The sequence below is a fragment of the Mauremys mutica genome, chromosome 1 (assembly GCF_020497125.1).
Source record: "Mauremys mutica isolate MM-2020 ecotype Southern chromosome 1, ASM2049712v1, whole genome shotgun sequence".
In the NCBI taxonomy this organism is placed as follows: Eukaryota; Metazoa; Chordata; order Testudines; family Geoemydidae; genus Mauremys; species Mauremys mutica.
In genome coordinates, this window is record NC_059072.1 from 309,193,087 (window position 1) to 309,218,120 (window position 25,034).

General features: G+C 46.2%; 2 protein-coding genes across 5 annotated transcripts in view; one reads left to right on the forward strand and one right to left on the reverse strand.

Moving 5' to 3' along the window:
- Nucleotides 1-18,551, reverse strand: part of CKAP2 (cytoskeleton associated protein 2) — a 60,713-nt gene extending 42,162 nt beyond the window's left edge. Inside the window, exons 1-2 of one of the 3 annotated variants that reach the window (XM_045014704.1) lie at nucleotides 18,316-18,551; nucleotides 176-267 (exon numbers count right to left, since the gene is read on the reverse strand). In XM_045014704.1, coding sequence (XP_044870639.1) covers nucleotides 176-267; nucleotides 18,316-18,551 — 328 coding nt within the window. Of the gene's footprint in view, nucleotides 1-175; nucleotides 268-3,131; nucleotides 3,302-5,033; nucleotides 5,060-18,315 lie in introns of those variants that run through there. The other 2 variants (XM_045014712.1, XM_045014731.1) reach the window with 2 other exon arrangements.
- Nucleotides 16,510-25,034, forward strand: part of VPS36 (vacuolar protein sorting 36 homolog) — a 34,099-nt gene continuing 25,574 nt past the window's right edge. The window contains exons 1-2 of one of the 2 annotated variants that reach the window (XM_045014755.1): nucleotides 16,510-16,566; nucleotides 19,527-19,595. In XM_045014755.1, the coding sequence (XP_044870690.1) occupies nucleotides 16,525-16,566; nucleotides 19,527-19,595 (111 nt within the window). In that variant the 5' untranslated portion in view covers nucleotides 16,510-16,524. Of the gene's footprint in view, nucleotides 16,567-18,512; nucleotides 18,646-19,526; nucleotides 19,596-25,034 lie in introns of those variants that run through there. The other variant, XM_045014745.1, reaches the window with a different exon arrangement.

The following is a 25,034-nucleotide window of genomic DNA, read 5'->3' on the forward strand; positions in this document are numbered from 1 at the left end:
GTCCCTGAAGTAGGAAGCACCCAACATAGCATTGCACTGACTGCCCTGACCAAGGATGGACCACTGGGGTGCAAGGTAGGAGGACAGATTGGAAAATGGATCTTCCAGTCTCTCCTTGCCAGTACTCCCTAGCACTAGGGTAAAATTTCCCCCTGCCCCTCCTCATCGTGCTCACCTCCAAGATGTATTGCAGCCTGTGTCTGGGGACACTGCCAGCAGGTTCCCCAGCATGGCATCCAGGAGGTCTGCCAAGACCTTGTGCAGAGACTGCAATGGAAGGGAAAGCCATGAGTCATTTAGGGAAACTTCTCCTCCCTGTTAATAACCGCCTCCTTGGCCAATCAACATTCAGACCCTGAGAGGTGGGAGGCTGAAGGGTCTCAGCAGATGTCCCAAAGAATGTCCCTTGTCACCACTGGAGGGGATAACTCTCAGAGCACTAGTCCAGCCCCACCAGTTTGTCAGGGCCTCCTCCCACAATGAAAGCAAACACGCCCACCTACCCCCACACACCTCCTTGGTGGAGAGAGGGAAGCACGGAAAAGGGAAAAAAGAAGCAAGAGACGAAGAGAAAGGAGGGAGGGAAAGAGGAAAAGGGAAACCTAAGGGGATAAACCCCCATGTCCCCAGTGATTCTATGGGACAAAGTCCAAGGTATGAAATCAATTGCTGCTACATTAACCTAGTGATTTCTATGCCTAGAATTCAGCCAGCACCAGTGGATCAGACCAAACAGATTCCAAACTTCTCTGAGGCTCTTAGTTTCTAAAAAGGGATGTTCGTTTTCTAGTAAAAGGAAAGGAGAAAACTCTGAAGACATTCCTCCTCATGCTCATGTACATGAATCCTAACACTCTCTCTGTCCTCTGTCCGAAATAGATTGCGGTCCGTTAAGCTTGGTATTGAGTGAGGAAAAACAGGCAGGACTAGAATAACAGTGAAAAGCCAAGTGGCTGTGTTTATTTGGGGGGTAATTACAACTTGGGCTGGGGGAGTAGGCAACTTTGGTTGGGATGGTATCAAAATTACAAACACACCCCAAAACACAGTAATAATACACTTTATACTGCTCACCACACTACACCAAATAGGCAGACACACCAATCTTACAAGATAGGAATCGGGTTCATCAGGGCGGTACCCGGTGCAACACAGAACAGAGACCCACAGGCCACTGCCTCAGCCACCCTTGCTTTCACATTAAGGGTAACCCAGAGTGTGGTGCGGCTGCAGCTGGGCAGATTCCACTCACTCAGACCGCGGGGACGGAAACCCCTTGGTCTGCTAATCTCCAGGTGGAGACAGCTCCCAGATTCATGCACTCCGGACAAAGACAGAGCAGTGATTCACACGCATAAAACAGTTTGCAATTAACAATTCACTAACAACTAGAACAACTATACAAGCTAGCTAAGCAATTGTGCAATTCTGAGCTCATTAATACAATCCTGATATCCTGAGTAGATACTTGGTACCGAGTTAGGGAGGGGAAAAATAAGAGGCTAGATAAGCTAACTGTCAGATATCAAAAAACAAATACCGCACTCCAGGCGCAGCTGACCAGCAGAACGGACACCGGAAGCATGACTAGTTGACAGGGATCGGGTCCAAACGACAACGAATCCAAACGATACGACACGAGCGCGCTTTACCGGGAGGAGACCCTGGCCGAAAGGTTGATCAGGTCCTTCAGCTAACACGCGGATGCTCCACCCAAATTTTATGGGGAAACCTAGTTTTATTGAGAGGTCTCACTCCCTCGTGTCGGTATCTGATTGGCTGCCTGGTCCCTCCTCCCTCCAGGCTCCAAGCCGTTGCCACCCCACGTCGGCAGGATTTGCACACGGCACACTGGAGTTGACAAGTAAACAAGCTTGACCCTTAGATGACCGGGTCCAAAAAGAGCGGGAAAATGAGTCACTGGGCAGGATTAACCTGACCTCCAGACGACCGGCCCCAAAAAACAGGTTGCCGGGCAGAATCAGGCCTTCACACACAGAACTAGCCTGACCTTTAGATGGCCCAGCAGGAGAGAGAAAAAAAAAACAAAAACAGGAGAACATACACAGCCAGTGTTGCTGGGCAGGATTGAGTCTCTGCCCTCTCCTATATACAAGAACCTAGTCCAAGATGGAGGCAGTCCTGTCCTTTTAACAGGACAAGATGGCCGTGGACCGACAATTGGCCATTCAAAGCCATAACTTCGTATCGGATTGCGACATCCTCAAGAGAGAAGACCCTGAGAAGGAGACTTGTTGCAGCAAAGCCACAGGAGTCTCTGAGGTTGCCCCTGCCCTGCACCCTTGCCCTGCCCGGTTGATGTCAGGGTCTCTCTGTGAGGTCACACTGCCTCCACACCACCTTTGCCCAATAGGCTGAGGTCCTGCAAAAGGCCTTTGTGATGTCACTGTCACACCCACCTCTCCCCTGCAAGGCTGATGTCCTGCCCCTGGCCAGCCCCTTTGGATACAACGACTGATCAGAATAAAGAGCTCTCAAATGAGCTGCAGACCAACCATAGTTCATAGTCATTATTCAGCAAGTATTTTAGAAGAATTAGAACATTAGAGAGAATCTTGAACTGCTCAGAGACAATTATTGGAGAGAAGCAGCAAGATTAATCAAATACATGATTGGTTATTATGACTTATTTGCTGGGTCGTAAAAGAGAACAAAAGGACCTGAGTCCTCCCTGTCAATAGCCCCCTGCTCGGCCAATCAGCATTGAAACTCTGAGAGCTGGAAGGCTAAGGGGTGTCACCAGATGTCCCAAAAGGATGGCCCAAGTCACCAATAGAGGGGATCGCTCTCAGAGCATTAGTCCAGCCCCACCTCTTTGTCAGGGCCTCCCACAATTAGAGCACACACACCCACACACACCCCTGCTTGATGGAGGGAGGGAAGCAGGGACAAGGGAAAAAAGAAGCAAGAGAAGAAGAGAAAGAGGGAGGGAAAGAGGAAAAGGGAAACCTAAAAGGACAAACCCCTATGTCCCTAGTTATTCTAGGGGATAAAGTCCTTGGCGGAAAATCAAATTCTGCCACCTTAACACAGAGATTTCTATGCCTAGAATTCAGCCAGCAGCAGGTAGATCAGACTGAACAGGTTCCAAATCTCTCTGAAGCTCTTACCTTCTAAAACGAGTCTACAAAATGACTAGTAGGAAAAAAGAAAACTCCAAAGTGGTCCCTCCTCAAGCTCTAGTACATGAATCCTAATTCTCTCTCAGTCCTCAAGAGAGACCTCGAGAAGGAGACTTGCTGCAGCAAAGACACAGAGATCTTTGAGGTTGCTCCTGCCCTGCACCTCTGTCCTGCCTGGATGATGTCAGGGTCTCTCTGTGAGGTCACTGCCTCCCCATCATCATCATCCAATAGGCTGAGGTCCTGCAAATGTTTGAGTTGCTTCCCCTGGATCACTCCCCTCAATGACTATTGAGTCTGGAGATCAAGCTGGCTACACAGTAAAGCACCAGAGGCTACTCCCCATGCCACACTCAGTTTTTTATAAATTAGTAGATTGTATGGCCCGAAGGGAACATTAGAGCTTCTAATCTGACTCCCGGCATATCCCAGCCCTCCCTGTATATCACAATAGCTAGGTTTTGAACAAAGATCGTACCAGAAAGGCATCTAGTCTTCATTAGAAGACATCAGGAGATGGAGAATCTACCACTTTCTTTGGCAGTTTGTTCCAATGGTGTATCATCCTCGCTGTTAAATATTTGTGCCTTATTTCTAATATAAGAATATAAGAACAGCCATACTGGCTAGAACAGCCAAAGGTCCATCTAGCCCGATATCCTGTCTTCCAACAGTGGCCAATAGCCAGGTGCTTCAGAGGGAAGCAACAGAACAGGTAATCATCAAGTGCCAGCTTCTGGCAAAACATGAAATATGAATATTTGTTATGCCTTTCTCTGCAAGATTAAAGAGCCCTTTAATACCTGACATTTTCTCTCTGTGAAGGCACTTAGAGAGTTCAATGAAGTCACATCTCAACCTTCTTTTTTGTAAGCTAAACAGATTGAGCTCTTTCAACAGCTCAGAAGAAGGCATCTTCTCCAGCCCTCAAAACATTTTATGGCTCTTTGCTGCACTATCTCCAATTTTTCAACGTCTTTATAAAATGTGGACACCAAAACTGTCTGCAGTATTCCAATTTCAGTCTCACTGATGCTGTGTCACCTCCCTATGCTACTCACTACTCTGCTCATATGTCTAATGATGACTTTAGCCTGCTCATGACAGCATCGCACTAGGAGCTCATGTTGAGTGGCTTGCTCAGTATGGCCCCTAACTCCTTTTCAGAGTCACTGCTTTCCTTGATACAGTTCCCCCTTCTGTAGGTGTGGCCTGCATGCTTTGTTGCTAGGTATAAAACATTGCATTTGGCTTTGTTACAACTTGTTTTGTTTGAATGGAACCAGCTTACCAAGTGATCCAGATTGCTTTGTATGACTGCCCCGTCCTCATTATTTTCTACCCACCCACAAATTTTATCAGCAGTGATTTTATATTTTCTTCCAATTCACTGATAAAAATTATTTAAAAAAATTAGTTCTTGAGAGCCTCTTCAGACCCCTAGTACCAAGTACCCGCTCCCTACAGCACAGCCGGAAAAGGCCTGGTGTTATAGAGAGGATAAGCCCAGAACAAACACATACTTAGGAGCTGTTTTATCCGTGGGATCTGAATATCACGTGGGGGTCAGCAGCTTACAAATGCAGTACAGTCTTATAGTGTAGACAGGCCCCAAGTGTGTCTCAGTTTCCCATCCTGTAAAATGGGGATAATAAATGAAACCTTGATTATCTCTATTTTATAGTTGGTGAAACAGGGGCACACAGAGGTGAAGAGTCTTGCTCATGGTCAGAAAGCCGGGAATAGAAAACAGACGGTCTTCTGATTGCCACTCTTGGGTCCTAGCTCTGATTATCCTGACCTCTCTGTTCTAACTTTAGTCTCAGCCCAACTAGAGGTTTCTTCTTCTTCATGTCCCTTAACTCCACATCATTACAGAAAAAAGATTACCTGTTAGCCATCTGGTAAGGCATTTATCAGCCTTCTGAAGACCTCTTGATTATGTCTGGAATGGATTTCAGGCCAGCCAGAGAAACAAAGGATTCTGGAGTTTAGACACCTCTATGATGGGCTTCATTGTAAAACAGGAAATTGAATGTAAACAATTCATCTTTTTTTACTATAAATTAACTTACATTTCAAACCAAGTTGTATCAGCTACAAAAATTACAACTTCTGTGTTTAGAAAATGTTGAAAGTGGAGGAGGGTCTTGATAATTTTGAAAATATTTTTTCAATTTTTTGTTGAAGCAGGAAATTTGTCACAACCATTCTTGTCCCATGAACAATTTTGGTTTCCACAAATCAGCATTTTCCTTAGAAAAAGCCTTTCATCAAGAAATTCTCACCTGCTCTACATCTGAGAGCTAGCCGCCCTGCTGCTGTGAAGTTCCAAGTGGCCAGGACACAAACTATGAGCTCCAAGGTTACCTCCAGCCACTTGCTTAATACAATCCAACTAGAAGGCTAGAATACGGGCTTCAGACACTGTCAGTCTCTCCTGTTGGAGCTCTTCCACTTTGTTTCTGGCTCAATTAATATTTATACAAAGATAGACTCTATAACCTGGTGGGTAGGAGCCTGACTGAGGAGCAAGTCCTTGTGGTGGCTGACTCAGTTCAAGGATTTGAGTTGGGGTCTCCCACACATAGGCACCAACTCTGTGAGTGCTCCTCTGGTGCACTCATGGAGAAAAATTAGCAGATACTCAGAATCCACCGGCAGCCAAGGTCCCCACTCTTCCGCCCTCAGTGACTCTTGCCTGCTGGTGGCCTCACTGATCAACTTGTCCCCCTCCCTTCCAGCACCTCCTACCTGCTGCAAACAGCTGTTTCGCAGCGGGAAGGAGTGGGGACAGGGTGCACTCGGGGGAGGGAAGAGGCAGGGTAGGGGCTTGGGAAAAGGAGTGGGGGCTGAGCGGGGCTGGGGCAGGGCTGAGGACTTGGGGGAAGAGGTGGAGTGGGGGGCGTTAGCACCCCCTGGCTAGACAGGAAGTCGGTGCCTATGCTCCCACATCCGAGAAGACTGTCCCAACTACCAGTTATTCTGGGGTCTCTCTAATTTCAAAAGGCCTCATTTTCCTTCTGCATTGGAATGAAAACAAACTTCAAAACCTTGTACATTTTGCAAAACAGAATTGTTGTTTTCCAGTTAGCCCCAGTTACTGCCCCTAATGCACTTTGTGGATCATAGAGAAAAACAAATACATATTCTATGGCAGCCACTTCTAATGCCTGACTGCCTCATGGTGCATAGCTCATTGTGACAGAATAGGTAGAGGGTTAGGCAGGGGCACCATGCAGCCTCACAGTTCAGTTCTCTGAGTGAAATAATAAAATACCTTTTCTTCTCCAACAAGAACCACTTTCTGGGCTACTATTGACAGTCTTCCTGGCTCTGACCCAGAGCACTCGGCTACCAAGCTTGCTTCACTACAGTACCATTATCAGCCCATGATGGCCTCTGTTGCTTGTGTCTTTCCCTGTTTTAATATTGAGTGCTGGGTCCCCAAACTCTAGTTACCCAGAGTGCCCAGCACCGACAAACATTGGCTCAGAGACTTCTGTTGGAAGTAGAGGCATACTTAGGCCTGAGAAAGGCCTACTATGGCTTTTCAGACTTTGCCCTGGTAACATTTAACAGCATGAGCATAAGTAGAACTGTATACAGTATGTGTAAGGGCTAGTCTACACTTACCATCCGGGTCGACGCGGTGAGTTAGACTTCTCGGAGTTCGAACTATCGCGTCTGATCTAGACGCGATAGTTTGAACTCCGGAAGCGCCGCGGTCGACTCCGGTACTCCACCACTGCAAACGGCGGTGGCGGAGTCGACCTTGGAGCCGCGGAGTTCGACCCCGCCGCGTCTGGACGGGTGAGTAGTTCGAATTAGGGTACTTCGAATTCAGCTACGCTATTCACGTAGCTGAATTTGCGTACCCTAATTCGAACCCCCTTTTTAGTGTAGACCAGGCCTAAGAAATTGCAGAGTAATCATGCAGGTGAGAAAAATAAAAGAAATAAAAAGCTAGAAAAATGTTGTGCTAACACTAAACATGGAATGACAGGGGAGGAGAGTTAACATGGAAACAAGAGACTAATACTTATGTATAAGAAAAGATGAAAAAATGATAAATATCTTTGTGTAACAAAGGGAGGTTGAAGCTGTATTGTTTGATGCCGGAGGCAACTGATGAGATCATTCTCATGATCTTTCTATTCATCAGTAATTTGCTGAGTGTTCTGCCTTAATAAAAATTAGACCCATCTGCTAAACAAGTGAATCTCAATCCAGCATTCTGGTAAACCAGGCAGTTTGCAGATTGGGCCAGCTGCCAGTATCCTAGGGACTGCAACCTAAGGGTATTGAGGGATTTCAGGCATTTTTAAGGGACAATGGAGTCATTGGGGAGATATGTAGATAGGTATCTGGCCAGACATGGTGGGGGTCACTTTAAGGAGGTGGGCATCCTCATAAGCCAAAATCTGATTAAAGCAGTGGAACTTCTGGAAACCAACTTTTTTGGCAACAAGGGTAAAAGCTGCGGTTGTTCAGGATTTATTAATGACAACCAAAGCTTTTGTGAAACAAAATGAAGCATTTGAAACTGGAATGCAGAAAATATGAAACTCATGTTAAAGAAATACAGAAGGGTGAGATACAAGAACTGAGAGACAAGGTCACTGAGCTACAGGCACAGCCTGTTACAAGTTCTGAGGCTTTGACTGAGAAACCCAGGAATCTGAGCCTCTTAAGCAGCAGAATAGCATTCTGCAAGCACAGCTAGAAGCAGTGCAATTGGAGAATACAGAACTAACAGACGCTTTAATGCTCTCTCCTTCCAAAAGTTTCACTGTCTGATTAATCTGGACAGTGTTGTAGGAGGCTCCACCTCCTTATAATTCTCTTTTTCTTTTCTTGAGCAATCTGGGAGCCCCAGGGCTCTGGCACTGATTTAAAGGGCCAGAGGCTCTGGCTGCTGCCAGGAGCCCTGGGCCCTTTCCAATCACCGCTGGAGCCCCAGGGCTCCCAGCCACTGCCACTACCGCAGGGCTCTGGCAGCGGGACTCTGGCAGCAATTGAAAGAGCCCGGTGCTCTGCTGTCACAGCGGTGGCCAGGCCCTCTAAATTACTGCTGGAGCCCCATGGTAACGGTGGCCAGGAGCCCTGGGGCTCTGGTGGCAATTTACAGCGCCAGGGGCTCCAGCAGCGGCGCTCCAGCGGCAATTTAAAGGGCCCGGGGCTCCCTGCAGCTGCTGCTACCCCAGGGCTCTGCCAGTGGGGCTCTGGCAGCAATTTAAAGGGCATGGGGCTCCGGCGGCTGTATGGAGCCAAGGGCCCTTTTAAATTGCCAGCCTGGGAAAGCTGCCCTCTGCTGGTATGGTCGGCTGTGTACCTGCTCTTGCCAGTATGCCATACCGTACCGGCTTACTTTCACCTCTGGGTGACCCACACATTCGCAGTAAGACTAAGCTCTTTTATAGTCCATTGTGTCTTGCTGATGGGCCATCAGCACTGTCTGGCTTTTTCATTGTTGTACCTGAAGTGTTAGCAGGGGGCATCACCCAAAGCAACGTAGCTGAAATATAGATACATGGTCAATATTTCTAATTTCAGATTCAGAAATGATATATGCATACAAATAGGATAATCATATTCAGTAAATCATAACCTTTCCAATGATACCTTACAAGAGTTATCTTGCATAAAACATATCTTAGTTATGTCATATTCATACCAAAAGCATATTTTCATAAAGAATATGGAGTATAATGTCACACCAACTATTCATGGAATGCAGTTAACACATGCAGGAAATATGAGTTATTTTAGCAGATCACTAAATTGCTACCCATGAGTCCACCTATTATGCCAGGAAAGTGACTGGGACTTTTACCTTCTCTCTGAACATGATTAAGGACTGGCAGAGTACCATTACCACTCCTGTGCATACTGGAGTAATGGTGCTTCCTACTCCTAAATGAAAGCAAGATCTGACAATAGACTAGCGATAAATCATAAATAGCAGATTATTGAATGTAACCAATTTTATATTACCATGGCAGCTCTGTCATGCAAAATATGTGTGCTGCTTTATGCAAATGTGGTGCAAAATTTCAGACAATTAGTGGATGGGGTGGAATTGGAGGACATTTGATAGCCTGAAAAAGGTCGGATTAAGGGGAAGAGAAATAAAAGAGCTCTAGGAACTGTACTAGCAGTCGGGGCATTGGGAACTTCAGCATAGAATCATACGGATATTATAGTATTATGATACCAGAATCAGAAAATGAGAGTTCAGTTACAAATTCTGTTAACAAAGTTAAATAAACAACAGAATTAGAGTATAGGGGAGGATTTAAAGATGTCCAGGCTGTTGGGATAACAGGACAACTATTTAGGAAAGTGGAGGTGGCAATAAATGAAATGGGAAAAATCATGAACCATCCTAATGTATCAAAGGTATTCTTGGTATGGCATCTTCCTAATACAGGACCTACAGGTAGGACTAAAGTAAATTCGGGGTGGGGAAATGCCTGGCTTTATAACAAATAAGATGGTAGAACAATGGACAAGAATAAAAGGAGAAGATTGGTGTAGGTTTAGGCACTGCTCAAGGGTCTATTATGCTGAGAAAAGGTGTATGCTTGATAAAACGTGGATCCTTCCTGTGGTACTAGCAGTACCACTGGCCACAGGACTAAGTGAGGCATTAAGAGTGTATAGTGTCCAGTCCATAGGTACATTGGAACCTACCATGGCAGGTTACATCTTAGAGGAATATGTCATTCATCCTCAGATACTGGTAAGGAGGGTGGGGGAGTCTGAAAAGCCCCAGATATCTCGCGTTGTTCCAAGAGGCATGGTACGTGGTTATGTCATTGTGATATACTGCAGAGTGCATTGCTCGCATATGGGTTCACCTTGGATGAAGAAACCTGAAATTGCACAATACAGCTGAGGCAATCAGGCTATGGTCAAGCCAAGGTTGCAAAGACTGGAGAAGACAAATATTGTGTAACCTCATGGATCAGACGCTTCTAATATAGAACACAGACATGTTGTTATAACTGGCCAGTGTTCTGCTTGGCTCCAAGAAAGATTACCCAATAGGGGATCAAGTAATTTTTCAAGTTCCCAAGCATGAGAGCCACAATATATCAGCTGATGCCCTTATGTTTGGCGCTGCCCTAGATTGTGTGGTACAGCTAAGCTGAGTCATACAACCATTACCTTTAAATGCACAGGCCTTAATGAGCAGACATCCAGAACATTTGTTGACCTTAAGATAGGAGAGTCGAAATATTCAAAGCAACATAGGTACACCGGGAGATGTCCTATGGTAGGAATTAGCATGCAATATTGGGGAACATCCACAGAAAAGCCTGATAACAATGGGCTTTGTAACTGTGCAAGCCATACTATTAGTGGTGGTAATTCCATTAATTTGGAAGGTTAGGAACTTGGTTGGGAAATTGGGAAAGAGAAGAGATATATAGGAAATACAGGGTTTGATGAAGCCTTAGGCCTTGTGTAGCAAAGGGGCATGGCATCCCTTGGAGATTGAGAGTGAGGGAGGGCCAGATGACCCCTGATGGGGGGAACCAGGAAAGCCATGCCTGGAAGCAGAGTGGGTGGGACAGGAACAGGAATATACAAGGCTCAGTTGGGCTGAAGTTGCTAAGGGAGGTAGATGCTTTCACCCTGCTACTGGAGCTGAAGCCTGTTGAGGACTTCTCTGAACTGTCCGAGTTACCAGATGTACCTGATGCTGAAGAGCAACTGGGATCACTGCTTGCAGTGTACCCAGGGGAGATGGAGGACAACCCCGAGATCCAGGTACAACCCCAGGCCACGGTAGGAAATGGCCCAGGGACAGCTGACTACAGCCTGGCTGGGTTGCTGCCTGAGTCTGGGTCAGTGTGTTGTGGTTGGATCTCTGCTGACCCGGTGGCAGACCACTCTGCCATTGTTAAGGCACTGGGCTGGGATGTGGTGGAACTGGGTAGGTCTGTGTGCCCCTATCCCCTGCCACCCCACTCTTGGCATGGCGGGTTCCCCACCTTTGGCCAGGAGGCCTGTGTGAGTCTACTGCCCACTGAGCTGGGATGCTAGACTGTTTGCTGGGTGCTCAACCCCTGCCTGAGCCCCCTAGACTCTTTGCTGGATGCCCTGCCCTGCCTGAGGGCCTGGGCCCCTGAACTATTCATGGCTCTACCCTGAACTAAGGGTTGGAGCCAGAGACTGCTAATTTCCCCCTTTACTTAGGATATGGCTACACTTGCAGATATAGAGCGCTGTGAGTTAAACCCGCCTTCGTAGAGCGCAGTAGGGAAAGCGCTACAGTCTGTCCATGCTGACAGCTTCAAGCGCACTGGTGTGGCCACATTTGTGGCACTTGCAGCAGCATTGGGAGTGGTCCATTATGGGCCGCTATCCCAGCATGCATGTGACTGCAACGTGCTTTTCAAATGCGGGGTGGTGGGGTGGAGTGTGACAGGGTTTGTGTTGTATGTGCAGGGGGAGAGATTGGGTTTTTGGGGTGCTGAGAGTGTGTCAGCATGCTGTCTTGTAAGTTCAGACCCCTCTCTCCCCCACCATCTCTCTCTCACTCACTCAAAGCAAACAGTAAATGTTTGCTTTTTCTTGGAGCTGATAAGCAGACGGCTGCCCAAAATGGAGCTTTGAAAGGGCATTTCTGCAGCTGATTTCACAACAATGACAAGAGTGGCTACTTGACTTAAGGGGATTATGGGACGTTTCTGGAGGCTGATCACAGCGCAGTAACGCAACACCACGTTCACACTGGCGCTGCGGCACTCCAGCGGGGGTGCAACAAACATTATTCCACTCGCCAAGGTGGAGTACCAGCAGTGCTGTAGCTGTGGAGTCAGAGCGCTCTTGTTAATGTGCCTTGTTAATGTGGACGGGGAATGAGCAAGTGTAGCCAAAGCCTTAGACTGTTTCTGGAGCATGTCAGCAAAGGGGTGTGGCCTTCTTCAGACACTGAGAGTGAGGGAGAGCCCCACCCACCTACACGCTTACACTTTGTTTACCCCAGGGGTAGGCAACCTATGGGACGCGTGCCAAAGGTGGCACGCAAGCTGATTTTCAGAGGCACTCACGCTGCCTGGGTCCTGGCCACTGGTTCCGGGGGCTCCGTTGCTGGCCTGGGATCCTGGCTGCCAGCCTGGGGCTCTGCAGCCACCACCAGCTGTGGCCCACTGTCCCCAGCTGGGGCAGTGAGGGGTGAAGACAGGGGCAAGAGGGGGCGCAGCTCAGCACCTCCACCTTAAAAATTGTTCTAGCGTCACTGTTCTGGGATATTTTTAAGTCCTGATTTGCTGCTTACATCACTATCATGCCACATGGAACAGCGCACTGCATTTGATGTTGAGATTAGAATGTACATGCGAGAACTGGAATCAGAATTTTCTGAAAGATTTCAAGATTTCCAGCGATTTGGCCCAATGATGGTGTTGGGGGCCCAACCTGAAGCAAATACTCACCAGGAACCACACACCAAAAACACTAACCCAGGAACCTATCCGATGCCAACTCTGTCCACATATTGATCTTCTGAGGTCCCTTCCAACCCTAATAATAATCTATGATTCTATGATCTATTCAAGTGACACCATCATAGGACCTAATCACATCAGCCACGCCATCAGGGGCTTGTTCATCTGCACATCTACCAATGTGATATATGCCATCATGTGCCAGCAATGCCCCTCTGCCACGTACATTGGCCAAACTGGACAGTCTCTATGCAAAAGAATAAATGGACACAAATCTGACATCAGGAATCATAACATTCAAAAACCAGTAGGAGAACACTTCAACCTCTCTGGTCAGTCAGTAACAGACTTAAAGATGGCAATTTTGCAACAGAAAAGCTTCAAAAACAGACTGCAAGGAGAAACTGCTGAACTAGAATTAATTTGCAAACTAGATACCATTAACTTGGGCTTGAATAGAGACTGGGAGTGGCTGGGTCATTACACAAATTGAATCTATTTCCCCATGTTAAGTATCCTCACACCTTCTTGTCAACTGTCTGGAATGGGCCATCTTGATTATCAGTACAAAAGTTTTTTTTTCTCGTGCTGATAATAGCTCATCTCAATTGATTGGCCTCTTACAGTTGGTATGGCAACTTCCACCTTTTCATGTTCTCTGTATGTATATATATCTTCTTACTATATGCTCCATTCTATGCATCTGATGAAGTGCAGGGGGCTGGACTAGATGACCTCCTGAGGTCCCTTCCAACCCTGATATTCTATGATTCTAAGTGGGCTGTAGCACACGAAAGCTTATGCTCAAATAAATTTGTTACTAAGGTGCCACAAGTACGTACTCGTGTTCTTTTTAATTACATTGCTTATGCATGTCCACACAATGCTCCTTGTATCGGCAAAGCACGTCCACAGTTGGTGCTTTTGCATCTACAGAGAAAGCATCATGGGTAACTAGCCCACTGTGCAACTCACCACCCTCTGCTGCTGGGAGATCTGGGAATGGATCATGGTGAGCAGACCCCTAGGATCACTATCCCATGATGCAGTTCTTTCTGTCCCATCATTCCATGGGTTTCTGACTTCATTTTGTGCTGTTTTTTGTTCCCTTCTAAACTGTGTGCCCACCATCTCTGCCTTAAAAGCAGGGATCCTGAACTGCTGACCAGTCTGTGGATGAGCCTTATGAACACAACACGGCCGGTCCTGCAGTATTTCATGAGCTGGGATACAGAAACTGAATCTGTGGTGCCTGCCCTGCTGTGTGCAATGGAAAGAAACAATTCAAGACTGCTGCTGACATTCATGGAGCAGCTGCACATGGTGGATGGTTGGTACTGGGCTCAGGAAACAAGCACTGAGTGATGGGATTGCATTGTGATGCATATATGGAATGATGAACAGTGGCTGCAGAACTTTCGGAAGTGCAAAACCATCTTCCTAGAACTGTGTGCAGAGCTTGCCGTTGCTCTGAGGTGCAAGGACACCAGAATGAGAGCTGTCCTCACTGTGAAAAAGCGAGTGGCGATTGCTATGTGGCAACTGGCAAATCCAGACCGCTACCAGTTAGTCGTGAATCAGTTTGGAGTTGGAAAGTCCACGGTGGGGGTTGCAGTGATGCAAGTGTGCAGGGCCATTAATTGCCTCCTGCTATGAAGGATTGTGACTCTGGGTAATGTGCAGGAAGGATAGCTCAGTGGTTTGAACATTGGCCTGCTAAACCCAGGGTTGTGAATTCAATCCTTGAGGGGGCCATTTGGGGATTGGTCCTACTTTGAGCAGGGGGTTGGAGTAGATGACCTCTTGAGGTCCCTTCAAACCCAGGTATTCTATGAAATAACTGACGGTTATGCAGCAATGGGATTCCCGAACTATGGAAGGCATATCCCAATTTTGACCCTAGACCATCTTGCGATAGAATATATCAATCAAAAGGGCTACTTTTCCATAGTCTTGCAGGTGCTCATGGATCACCAGGGCCATTTCACTGACATCAATGTGGGTTAGTCAAGGAAAATTCATGATGCATGAATCTTTCAGAACACTGGACTGTACAGAAAGCTGCATGCTGGGACTTTCTTTCCAGACCAGAAGATTCCAGTGGGGATGTGCAAATGCCCATAGTGATCCTGGGAGTCCCCACCTACCCTTTCCTCCTGTGGCTCATGAAGCCTTATGCTGGGAACCTAGACAGGGCCGCCCAGTGGTGGGGGGGGGGGCAAGTGGGACAATTTGACCCAGGCCCTGGGCCCCGCAGGGGCCCTGCGAGCCGCGCCGGGTTTTCGGCGGCACTTCAGCAGCGGGCCCTTCACTTGCTCCGGGTCTTTGGCGGTGTGTCCTTCAGTGAAGCTAAAGACTTGGAGCGAGTGAAGGACCCGCTGCTGAGGTGCTGCCAAAGCCTCGGAGCGCTGCCCAGTGAGAACAAGCGCCGCAAGCGGAGAGGGGGAAAAAACCCCGCAATTGGCGGCTCTTAGGCAGCTCTACCGCCGCTGCTTCATTCTTAAGTGGCAATTCAGCAGCGGATCCTTCCCTCCGAGAGGGACCTGCTGCTGAATTGCCGCCGAAGAGCCCTGCCCCAGGCCGCCTGAATCCTCTGGGCGGCCCTGAACCTAGACAGCAGCAAGAAGTGCTTCAACAACAGGCTCAGCAGGAGCCGAATGACTGTTGAATGTGCCTTTGGCAGATTAATAGGTCACTGTCACTGCCTTTTTAACAGGTTAGACCTCAATGAGGAAAATATTCCAATGGTCATGGCAGCCTGAGGTGCTCTGTAAAACACTTGTGAAGTGAAGGGTGAAAAGTTTCCCCAGGGGTCGAGTACTGAGATGGGTCATCTGGCTGCTGATTTTTGAACAGCCAGATACCAGGGCAATGAGTGGCTCAGTGGGAGGCTATTGGAATCAGGGAGGGTCTGAAGGAGCATTTTGATAACGAGCACTGGTAATGCATCTTTATCTGATGCATTTGGTCAGGCAATGTTTACTTGCCGACTTAAATGACCCTGTAATGCTTGCTTCCTGAGTTTTAATTCTAGTGAGCAAAAGTTCCTGCCTCTAGCCACTGTTTGAATTTTAGCAGCAACTACCATGTGCATGACACAAATACTTTTTTTTTAAATACCAGACTTTAACTAAAGAATAACACCCCCACACACACAAAAAAAGGGGCACATGGCAATGAGGAGCAGTCTCTTGGTTCAAGCTCTCACAGCTGTGTATAACGCTGGTTTCATGATGAAAACTGGTCTCTAGGGGTGGATTGAAAGGGGTGGGAACAGGTGAGGAATGTGTTAGGGGAGTTTGGGAAAGGTACGGAACAGCATTCTGTATGGGCTGCGGTGGGAATCATGCACACATGCGTAGACTGCAGCACTATGAGGGACGTGAGCATTTCTAGCTGTCCCTCCAGTAGCTTTATCATCCACTCCTACCCATGTCTCCTTTCCAGGCCATCCAGCCTGAGTTTTTCATTAATTGTCTCCCTCTATGCTCTTGTTTAGCTATGTGCTGCACCTGTTGACTGCAACACTTCTCTAAACATATCCTCCTGGTTCACCTCCTTATCTGACAGAAGTGCTCTGCCAGTGTGTAGGGGTTGGTCTTCAAGGACACATCTGCAGAAGCCAAAGAAGCAATGAACCGAGACAGTATTGAGTGCACTCAAAGCCATGAATCACAAAAGTCACATACACCTCTTTCTCACTATCCCTTTGCTAGTATATAGTTAGGCAAGAGTCCCAAATAGGGTGAGAGCAGTGGGGCGGGGGAGCTGGGAAGGAAGGATGGGTAAGAAGAGAGATCTGGGTGGTTTGCAAAAAGAGTCACTACATGCACCTAAAGAGGGTATTCTGAATGTTGGCACCCTTTTCCACAGGCTGGGGGTAATTGAACCTGAGATCTCACTCATGAGGGTAACTCAAGATGCAAGGCTGCATCTCCTGCATGCGTGTGGCTTCTGACTGGGTCTGTATGCTGCTCTCTTGGGTGTTGCTTTGGTCTCTGCAGAAGTAATTGCCACTTGGCATGGCAAAGTTTCCTACAGCAGTTGTAAATAAGTTTGTGTAATGAAGGGAGGTTGAAGCTGTATTGTACAGTGCTGGAGGCACCCATGATGAGATTGTCCAGATGAGTTTTCTATTTGTGCGTAATTCATCACTACTTGCTGAGTATTTTGCCTCATAATAAAGATTTGTTAGACTAATTTGCTCAGTAAGCAAATCTCAGTCTAACACCTTCCACAGGAACAAGCCTGCATACCCATTCTCTGTCATTCTACTCCATCTGCTGAGCGCTTCAGTTCCTTTATGATGAGGTCCAGGTGTTCATTCTAACTAATTATGGCAGAGATGGGACTGGTCCTATTTCCCCTTAAAAGAGACTGTTCACACTGTGACAATTCTGTTTTGCTTTGCGTGTTGTGGACACTTTTACACTGGGATTGGACTGGAATGAGAGGCCCCAATGCAAACACCTACACATGTGCTTAAAGTTTACTACCCTGAATAGTCACTGGAGTAAAGTTTAAGCACATGCATACTTGTTTGCAGGATCAGGACCATATTTTGTTGGAATGTTTATGTGATAGGCTCCAATTCTGCAAACTGCTGTGCCCACATGCAACCCCATTGTCTTTCCTGGTGTGGTATACAGGTCTGTAGCATCTTATGTGCATTTAACATGTGCGATTTTAGCTTTACACGGTCAGCAAAAAAAACAAAACAAGAAGAGAAAAATAACAATTTTAATACTGTAACTATAGCCCGGGCAATTCCGCCCGCCATTACACTCAATGTAATTTTGACTATACGCGATTTTCGCTTTACGTGCTGACTGCAGAACGTAACCCCAGAGTAAGATGCAACAGACCTGTATAGGCACAGTAGTCTGAATATACAAATCACAATGTCACAGTTGGATCATATTTATTTATTGTAAAATGCTTTGACGATGAAATGGGCAATATGACTGCTGTTTGTAAAAAAAAAAAAGCCCCACCCTTTTATGCTCCACACCTATGCCCTACTACTCACTATGATCTGCTGGTGTTATTTAATACCTTATATATTATTCATATTACTATCCATACATATAATTTTCTTATAAAATAGACCTGGACCTAGGTTTGATCTTCCCCAGAGTTTAGGGTGTCCAGAAGCTGTTTCAATGGTTGGTCCATTCCATTCACCAGCTGCTAAGTTTGGATTTGTATGTTGATTTCTACACAGTTGAGGGAGTGTGATGGAGAATATGCCCGGCTGAATAATTTGGATCTGGGTCTGAACTTCTTTAGGATATCAGATTCTGGCTCCAGGTGGCTGGTTTGGCCCAATCTCTAATTACAAATCTGTCACATCTTAGGCACATTTAACATGCACGGTCGGCAAAAACAAGAAAGAAAAAAGAAAAATAATTTAAATACTGTTTCTGTAGTGTGGGCGATTCCGCACGCTATTACACTCAATGTAATTTTGACTATACAGGATTTTTGCTTTATGCGCTAACTGCGGAACGTAACCCCAGCGTAAGATGAACCAAACCTGTAATATCTACAGCTCTTGGACTAGAAATTGAGCCAGGACCCTGGATCCCAAGTGCCTGAATTTGGGGCACATTCAGACCCAGAGAGGCCTTGTGGCAGCCAGCCTCTCTCAAGAGTGTGTGTGGGGGGGAGACTCAGCCTCCCCCTCCTCCCCGCATTAGGGAAGTGCCTACCCAGCTGCGGGGCCTGGCTTGGCTCCCGGGCCCATCTCTCCCGCGGTCTCCTCGCTGCCCGGCGCTCTCGGGGGCGGCTCTGGCAGGGTGGTTTGGGCCCCACACGCCGAGTCCTGGCGGAGGCGGCGCCCAGCAGAGGGCGCAGCGCGCTGGGTCAGGGCTCCGCAGGAAGCTGCAGCCGGACTAGAGGCGGCGGCGGCGGCGGGGGGTCCCCGGCCGCTCTGAGGCGCCGCCATGGACCGGTTCGCGTGGGCCAGCGGCCTGCTGGAGATGAACGAGACGCTGGTGATCCAGCAGCGCGGGGTGCGGCTCTACGACGGGGAGGAGAAGGTAAAGGGAGCGCCCGGCTCGGGCCTAGCGGCGGCGGCCGGACCCTGACACCGGGCGATCACCGCCGGTACCCCGGGGAGGGGCCCCCCCGCCGGTCTGGCTGCGCAGGGCCTCTGGGGTGGGCCGAGTGCCCCGTAGCCCTGAGCCAGCCCTGGCCGCCCCAGGGCGCCTCTGGCTGCCGGCCGGGCTGTCAGCGCCGCCCCCCGTTCCAGCCCCAGCGGCGGTACCTGGCTCGGTGTCCGGTGGATGGAGCTGGCGGTACCTGCCCCGCTTTTACAGGCAGGAAGCTAGGCCCTGCCGGGGGGGGGTGGGGTGTAACGCGAGGGCTGCTTTGCGCTAGACCAGGAACAAACACCCTCTTCCTTTAGCCTGTAAAGTGCCTAGAAGAAATGGAGCCACCTGGTGGGTCAGGGAGGGGTTCGCCCTGGACACCCAACCTGCTGCTTTAGTTTTTAACTCCTTCCCTAATCACAGAAATGTAGGGCAGGGAGGGACCCCACGTTAGTCCTCGGTCGCATGCTGCATGTCTGCACTCCCAGCGGGGCAAAGAAGTCTGAAACTCCAATAACCTTGTTAGAAACGTAATGATATCTAGGGCGTTGGTACCACAGGGAAGGGAGGATCCTGCCCGGTTTCCTGGGGGAAAGTTTAAACAGCTGAAAAGGAAGTTTGTCCATATCAATGTTATCTTTTTGTAATAATTCTTTTTGTTGCTTCATCAACTTGGCTTGCTGTGCTACCAGCAAAAACAGGGTGTTCTCAAAATATTTGATTAATCCGGGTGATATATTATGACAGTGTATAATGCTTCAAAAATCAATGTTTACCCAGCTTGTTTGTTAAATTTGTTGTTAATTTAGTATCTGTTTTTTCTGGTCTAGGTAAAGTTTGATACTGGGGCATTGCTACTTAGCACACACCGACTGATCTGGAGAGATCTGAAAAATCATGTACGTACCCCATCCGTTCTTGTACATGGGTTGGCTATAAATTCCATAATAAACCATAGGTAACTTTTAGTGATGCGACTGCAAGAAAGAACTAATTTTTCTAAGACTAAACTTTTTTTCTCCCCGTGTAAGTGCCTTATTCTCACAACGTGGAGAGGCAATATAGTACAGGGGAGTTGCATCTTACGCAGGGGTTAGGTTCTAAAGTCAGCACGTCAGGCGAAAATCATGTCTAGTCAAATTTACCCTTGAAAATCCCTTAAATTGCCCATAAAGTACAGTATACTATACATGGTTTTGTGTATACAACCCTGTACAGTAATATGTATAAATGTATACAGTAATGTACAGCATATAATAAAGAGTACATATGCAAAATATAATTTTACAGTATTTTTAATTACATAAAAGAGAGAGAGGGATGGAAGAATGAAAGAATAAAAAAGGAAAACAGTACACCTAACCACTCACCATTCATCCTGGATATTCTTGCTAGTCTACGACGATGATGATAATGGTGATACAATGACTATGACAATGGTGATGCGACGATGATGAATGATGACAGTGATGATTAGTACAGCGCCCGAATGATGAGACAATGAAGATGGGCGCTATACACACTCCGATGACTAGTCTTCCTCTTCCCCTGACAACACTATTGGGGGGGGTCGTTAGGGCTTGATGTCGATCCAGGAGATGAAGGTGATGGAGAGCTTTGGTGACGGAGAGTGAGTCGTAGACGAAGTGGTTAGCTCTGGTTCAGCTCGAGAAGTTGATTGCATAGGCTTATCTGTTGCTGGTTGTTTTTTCTTGAAAAACATGTTGATCGGCAGTTGTCGCTGTTGTCTCTTGAGCTGCTCAAACATTTCTTGATATGGTCTCAAATTGTGCGTAATACTATGTGTGATTTTGAGGCTTCTTTCCATAGAGGAGTCGTATTCAGAAATTAAATCATTCAAGTGTTTCGCTGCTTGGAACACTTCAGCAAATTTATGAAGATTCCAACTTGCTGGCTCTTCCTGTTCATCGTCATCATCTTTGTCTTCTGTAGACGATTTTATCAGTTCCTCTAACTCCATTGTTTCTCTATGGCCCTCAGTTAATTCTTCAGTTTCTTCCTCAAGGATGTTGATGAAGCCATCACCACCCACTTGCATAGCCACCTGCACAATGTGTTTCACTTCTTTGTCAATGGCTGGAAAACCCTTAAAATCATTCACACATTCTTTTCCATAGGTTTCGCCAACATGCATTGACTGTTTCAGCCTTGATTGCATCCATTGCCTGTTTAATATAAGTGATGCAATCGACAATGTTAAAGGACTTCTAACACTCCATCATGTTAAGATTGGGATCTGCATCCATAGTGCTACGTATCCGTGAGAATGTAAGCCTCATGTCTCACGCCTTGGTCAAGAGGTTGGAGGATGGAGGTGATACTGGGGGGGAGAAAGACGACTTCAGTGTTGTTATGCGCAAACTGGAGTGCCTCAGGGTGACAAGGAGCATTGTCTATGATCAGCAACGCTTTAAAGTCAAGTCCTTTCTCTTCAAGGAATCCCCTGACCTCCGGAATGAAACACTTGTGCAACAAATCCAGAAATGATGCTGCCGTCATCCAAGTCTTTTTATTTGATTGCCAGAACACAGGCAGGAGATTTTTGTTCTTGCCTTTTAAGGCACGGGGACTTGCAGCCCTGTAGAGCAAGCCCGGCTTTATTAAATGCCCAGCCGCATTGCCACAAAACAACACAGTCACACAGCCCTTAGCTGCTTTGAAGCCAAGGGCTTGTCTTTCTGATTTCGAAGTATAAGTGTGGTTGGGCATTTTTTTCCAGAAGAGCCCAGTCTTGTCAGCATTAAAAACTTGTTCCGGAAGATAGCCTTTTCTTCTATGATTTTCCTTAGTTGTTCGGGGTAAGCTTTTGCTGCCTCTTCATTGGCAGATGCAGCTTCACCAGTAGTCTGCATGTTTTTGAGGTTGAAGCGGTTCTTAAAACTGTTAAGCCAACCTTGGCTGGCTTTGAATTCCTTCTCATCAGAAGGCTGTCCCTCTTTGGCGGGAGGTTTGAACAGTGCATAGAGGCTAAGAGCCTTTTCTCGCAACATGTTGCCATCGATAGGCACATGTTTACGGTTCATGTCTTCCAGCCATAAGTTTAATGCCTTTTCAGTCTTCATTAAAGTCTTATCACACACCTGGCTCATCACCTTAGCAGTTATTGGAGCACTTGATGCCACGGCTTGACGAATTTCTCTCTCTTGAATCTTGTTGGCACAGATGCTAGATTTGTTGTGGCCATTTTACACGCCATGTTGGAGACCGACATACCATCTCTCAATAAGTCCAACACAGCCAGTTTTTCCTCCAGCATTGGAACAGATCGCTGTTTCTTCGGCTAAGCACCAGATGAAGTAGTTGGCTTGCGTTTAGGGGCCATGTTGTACGAAAAATACGTATCTTTAAACGCTAGAATCTCACAGCGCTGCGAGATGATCACACTATGAGAGGCACGCAGGAACTGAGACTGACTGAGAGAACAGCAGATTCACGTGTCCCATCTCATCCTCACTCTGGGGCATACGCTGATTGAATGGAATGGTGGGCGGAATCGCCCGCACTATTGTATTTAAAAATTTTTTTTTTGCCGAGCACATATTGTTGAATTTGTGTAAGTTAAATGCATGTATGATGCGACTCCACTGTATGATCAACTGGGGTTGGACATTTTAAGCTAATTTGCCAACATGTTCATAGCCCACTTAGTAACTCAATTCTTTTTCCCTCTTCTCCCAGCCATTCACACAGACCAAAAAAACAACACAGAAAAGACAAAAAAGAACCCATATAAGAACATCTGTACTGGGTCAGACCAATGGTCCATCTAACCCAGTAGTCTGTCTTTAACAGTGGCCAGTGCCAGATGCTTCAAATGGAATGAACAGAACAGGGCAATTTTGAGTTGTCCAATCCCAGCTTCTGGCAGTAGGAAGTTTAGGGACACCTGGAGTATGGTGTTGCGTCCCTGACCATCATGGCTAATAACCATTGATGGGCTTATCTTCCATGAACTAATTTAATAACTTTTTGAACATAGTTATACTTTTGGCCTTCACAACATCCCATGGCATTCCACAGGTTGACTGTGCGTTGTCTGAACGAGTACTTCCTTATGTTTGTTTTAAACCTGTTGCTTGTTAATTTCATCGGGTGACATCTGATTCTTTTGTTATGTGAAGGGGTAAATAACACTTCCTTACGTTCTTTCTCCATACCATTCATGATTTTATAGACCTCTATCAGATCCCCTTAGTTATCTCTTTTTTTAAGATGAATGGTCTGAGTCTTTTTAATCTCTCCTGAAATGGAAGCTGTTCCTTACCCTTAATCATTTTTGTTGCCCTTCTCTGCATCTTTTCCAACTCTGATATATCTTTTTTGAGATGATGCAACCAAAACTGCATGCAATATTCAAGGTATGGGCATATCATAGATTTATATCGGGCTATTGTGATTGTTTGTGTCTTATCTATCCCTTTCCTAATAGTTCCTAACATTCTGTTAGGATTTTTTTTCTACTGTTGCTGCACATTGATCAGATGTTTTCAGGGAACTGTCCATGATGACTCTTAAGAACTCTTTCTTGACCGGTAACAGCTAATTTAGATCCTATCATTTAGTATGTATAGCTGGGTTTATTTTTTCCAACATGCATTACTTTGCACTTATCAGCATTGAATATCCTCTGCCATTTTGTCACCCAGTTTAGTGAGATCCTTTTGCAACTCTTTGCAGTCAGCTTTGGACTTAACTATCTTCAATAATTTTGTATTATCTGCAATTTTTGTTATCTTTTCCAGATCACTTATGAATATATAAAATAGCACAGGTCCCAGTACAGATTACTGAGGGACCCCGCTATTTACCTCTCTCCATTATGAAAACTGATCATTTATGCCTAACCTTTGTTTGTTTCTTTTAACCAGTTATTGATCCGTGAGAGGCCCTTCCCTCTTAGCCCGTGACTCCCTTACTTTGCTTAAGAGCCTTTGGTAAGAGACCTTGTCTCAGACTTTCTGAAAGTTCAGGTACACTATACGACTGGATCACCTTTGTCCACATGCTTGTTGATGTCCTCAGAGAATTCTAATAGGTTAGTGAGGCATGATTTCTCTTTGCAAAAGCCATATTGACTCTTCCAACATATTGTATTTATCTATGTGTCTGATCATTTGGTTCTTTACTGTGGTTTCATCCAATTTGCCTGGTACTCAAGTTAGATTTGACAGCCTGTAATTGTCAAGAGCACCTCTGGTGCCTTTTCAAAAATCAGTGTTACATTAGCTACCCTCTAGTCATCTGGTACAGAGGCTGATTTAAACAATAGGTTACATACCACAATTCATAGTTCTTCAATTTTTATTTGAATTCTTTAGACCGCTTGGGTGAATGCCATCTGGTCCTGGTGACATGGATTAAACAGTAATATCAATATGTTTCAAAACCTCATCTATTGACACTGCAATCTGGGACAGGTCCTCAGATTTGTCATATAAAAAGTATGGCTCAGGTGTGGGGAGCTCCCCCATATTCTCTGCTGTGAAGACCACAATGGACTTGGCTTCCTTGAGTGCTCCTTTAGTACCTCAACCATCCAGTGGCCTCACTGATTATTTGGCAGGCTTCCAGCTTCTGATATACTTAAAAACATTTTTGTTGCTAGTTTTTGTGTTCTTAGCTAGTTGCTCTTCAAATTCTTTCTTGGCCTGTTTTATTACACTTTTACGCTTGAGTTGCCATAGTTTATGCTCCTTTCTATTTTCCTCATTAGGATTTGACTTCCAGTTGTTAAAGGACACCTTTTTGCCTCTAACCACACTTTTTTTACTCTGATGTTTAGCCATGGTGGCATATTTTGGTCCTCTTCCTGTTTTATTGATTTGCTGTGTACATTTAGTTTGAGCCTCTATTATGGTGTTTTTAATAGTCTCCATGCTAGTTGTAGGCATTTCCCTCTTGTGACTGTTCCTTTTCATTTCTGTTTGACTAGCTTCCTCATTTTTGTGTAGTTCCCCTTTTAGAAGTTGGGTTTCTTTGGCATTTTTCCCCATACAAGAATGTTAAATTCAATTATGTTATGGTCGCTATTACTGAGTGGTTCAGCTGTCTTCACTTCTTGGACCAAATCCTGCATTCCAATTTAGGACTAAATCAAGAATTTCCTCTTCCCTTGTGGGTTTCAGGACAAGCTACTCCAAGATGTGATCATTTAATGTTTCTAGAAATTTTATATCTGTATCATTTTCTGAAGTGCCATATACTCACCCAGTCATTATGGGGATAGTTGAAATCTCATTATTATTGTGTTTTCTCCCTGAGCATTTCACAATCACCATCCTGGTCACGTGGTCGGTGGTATATACCTACTGCTATAC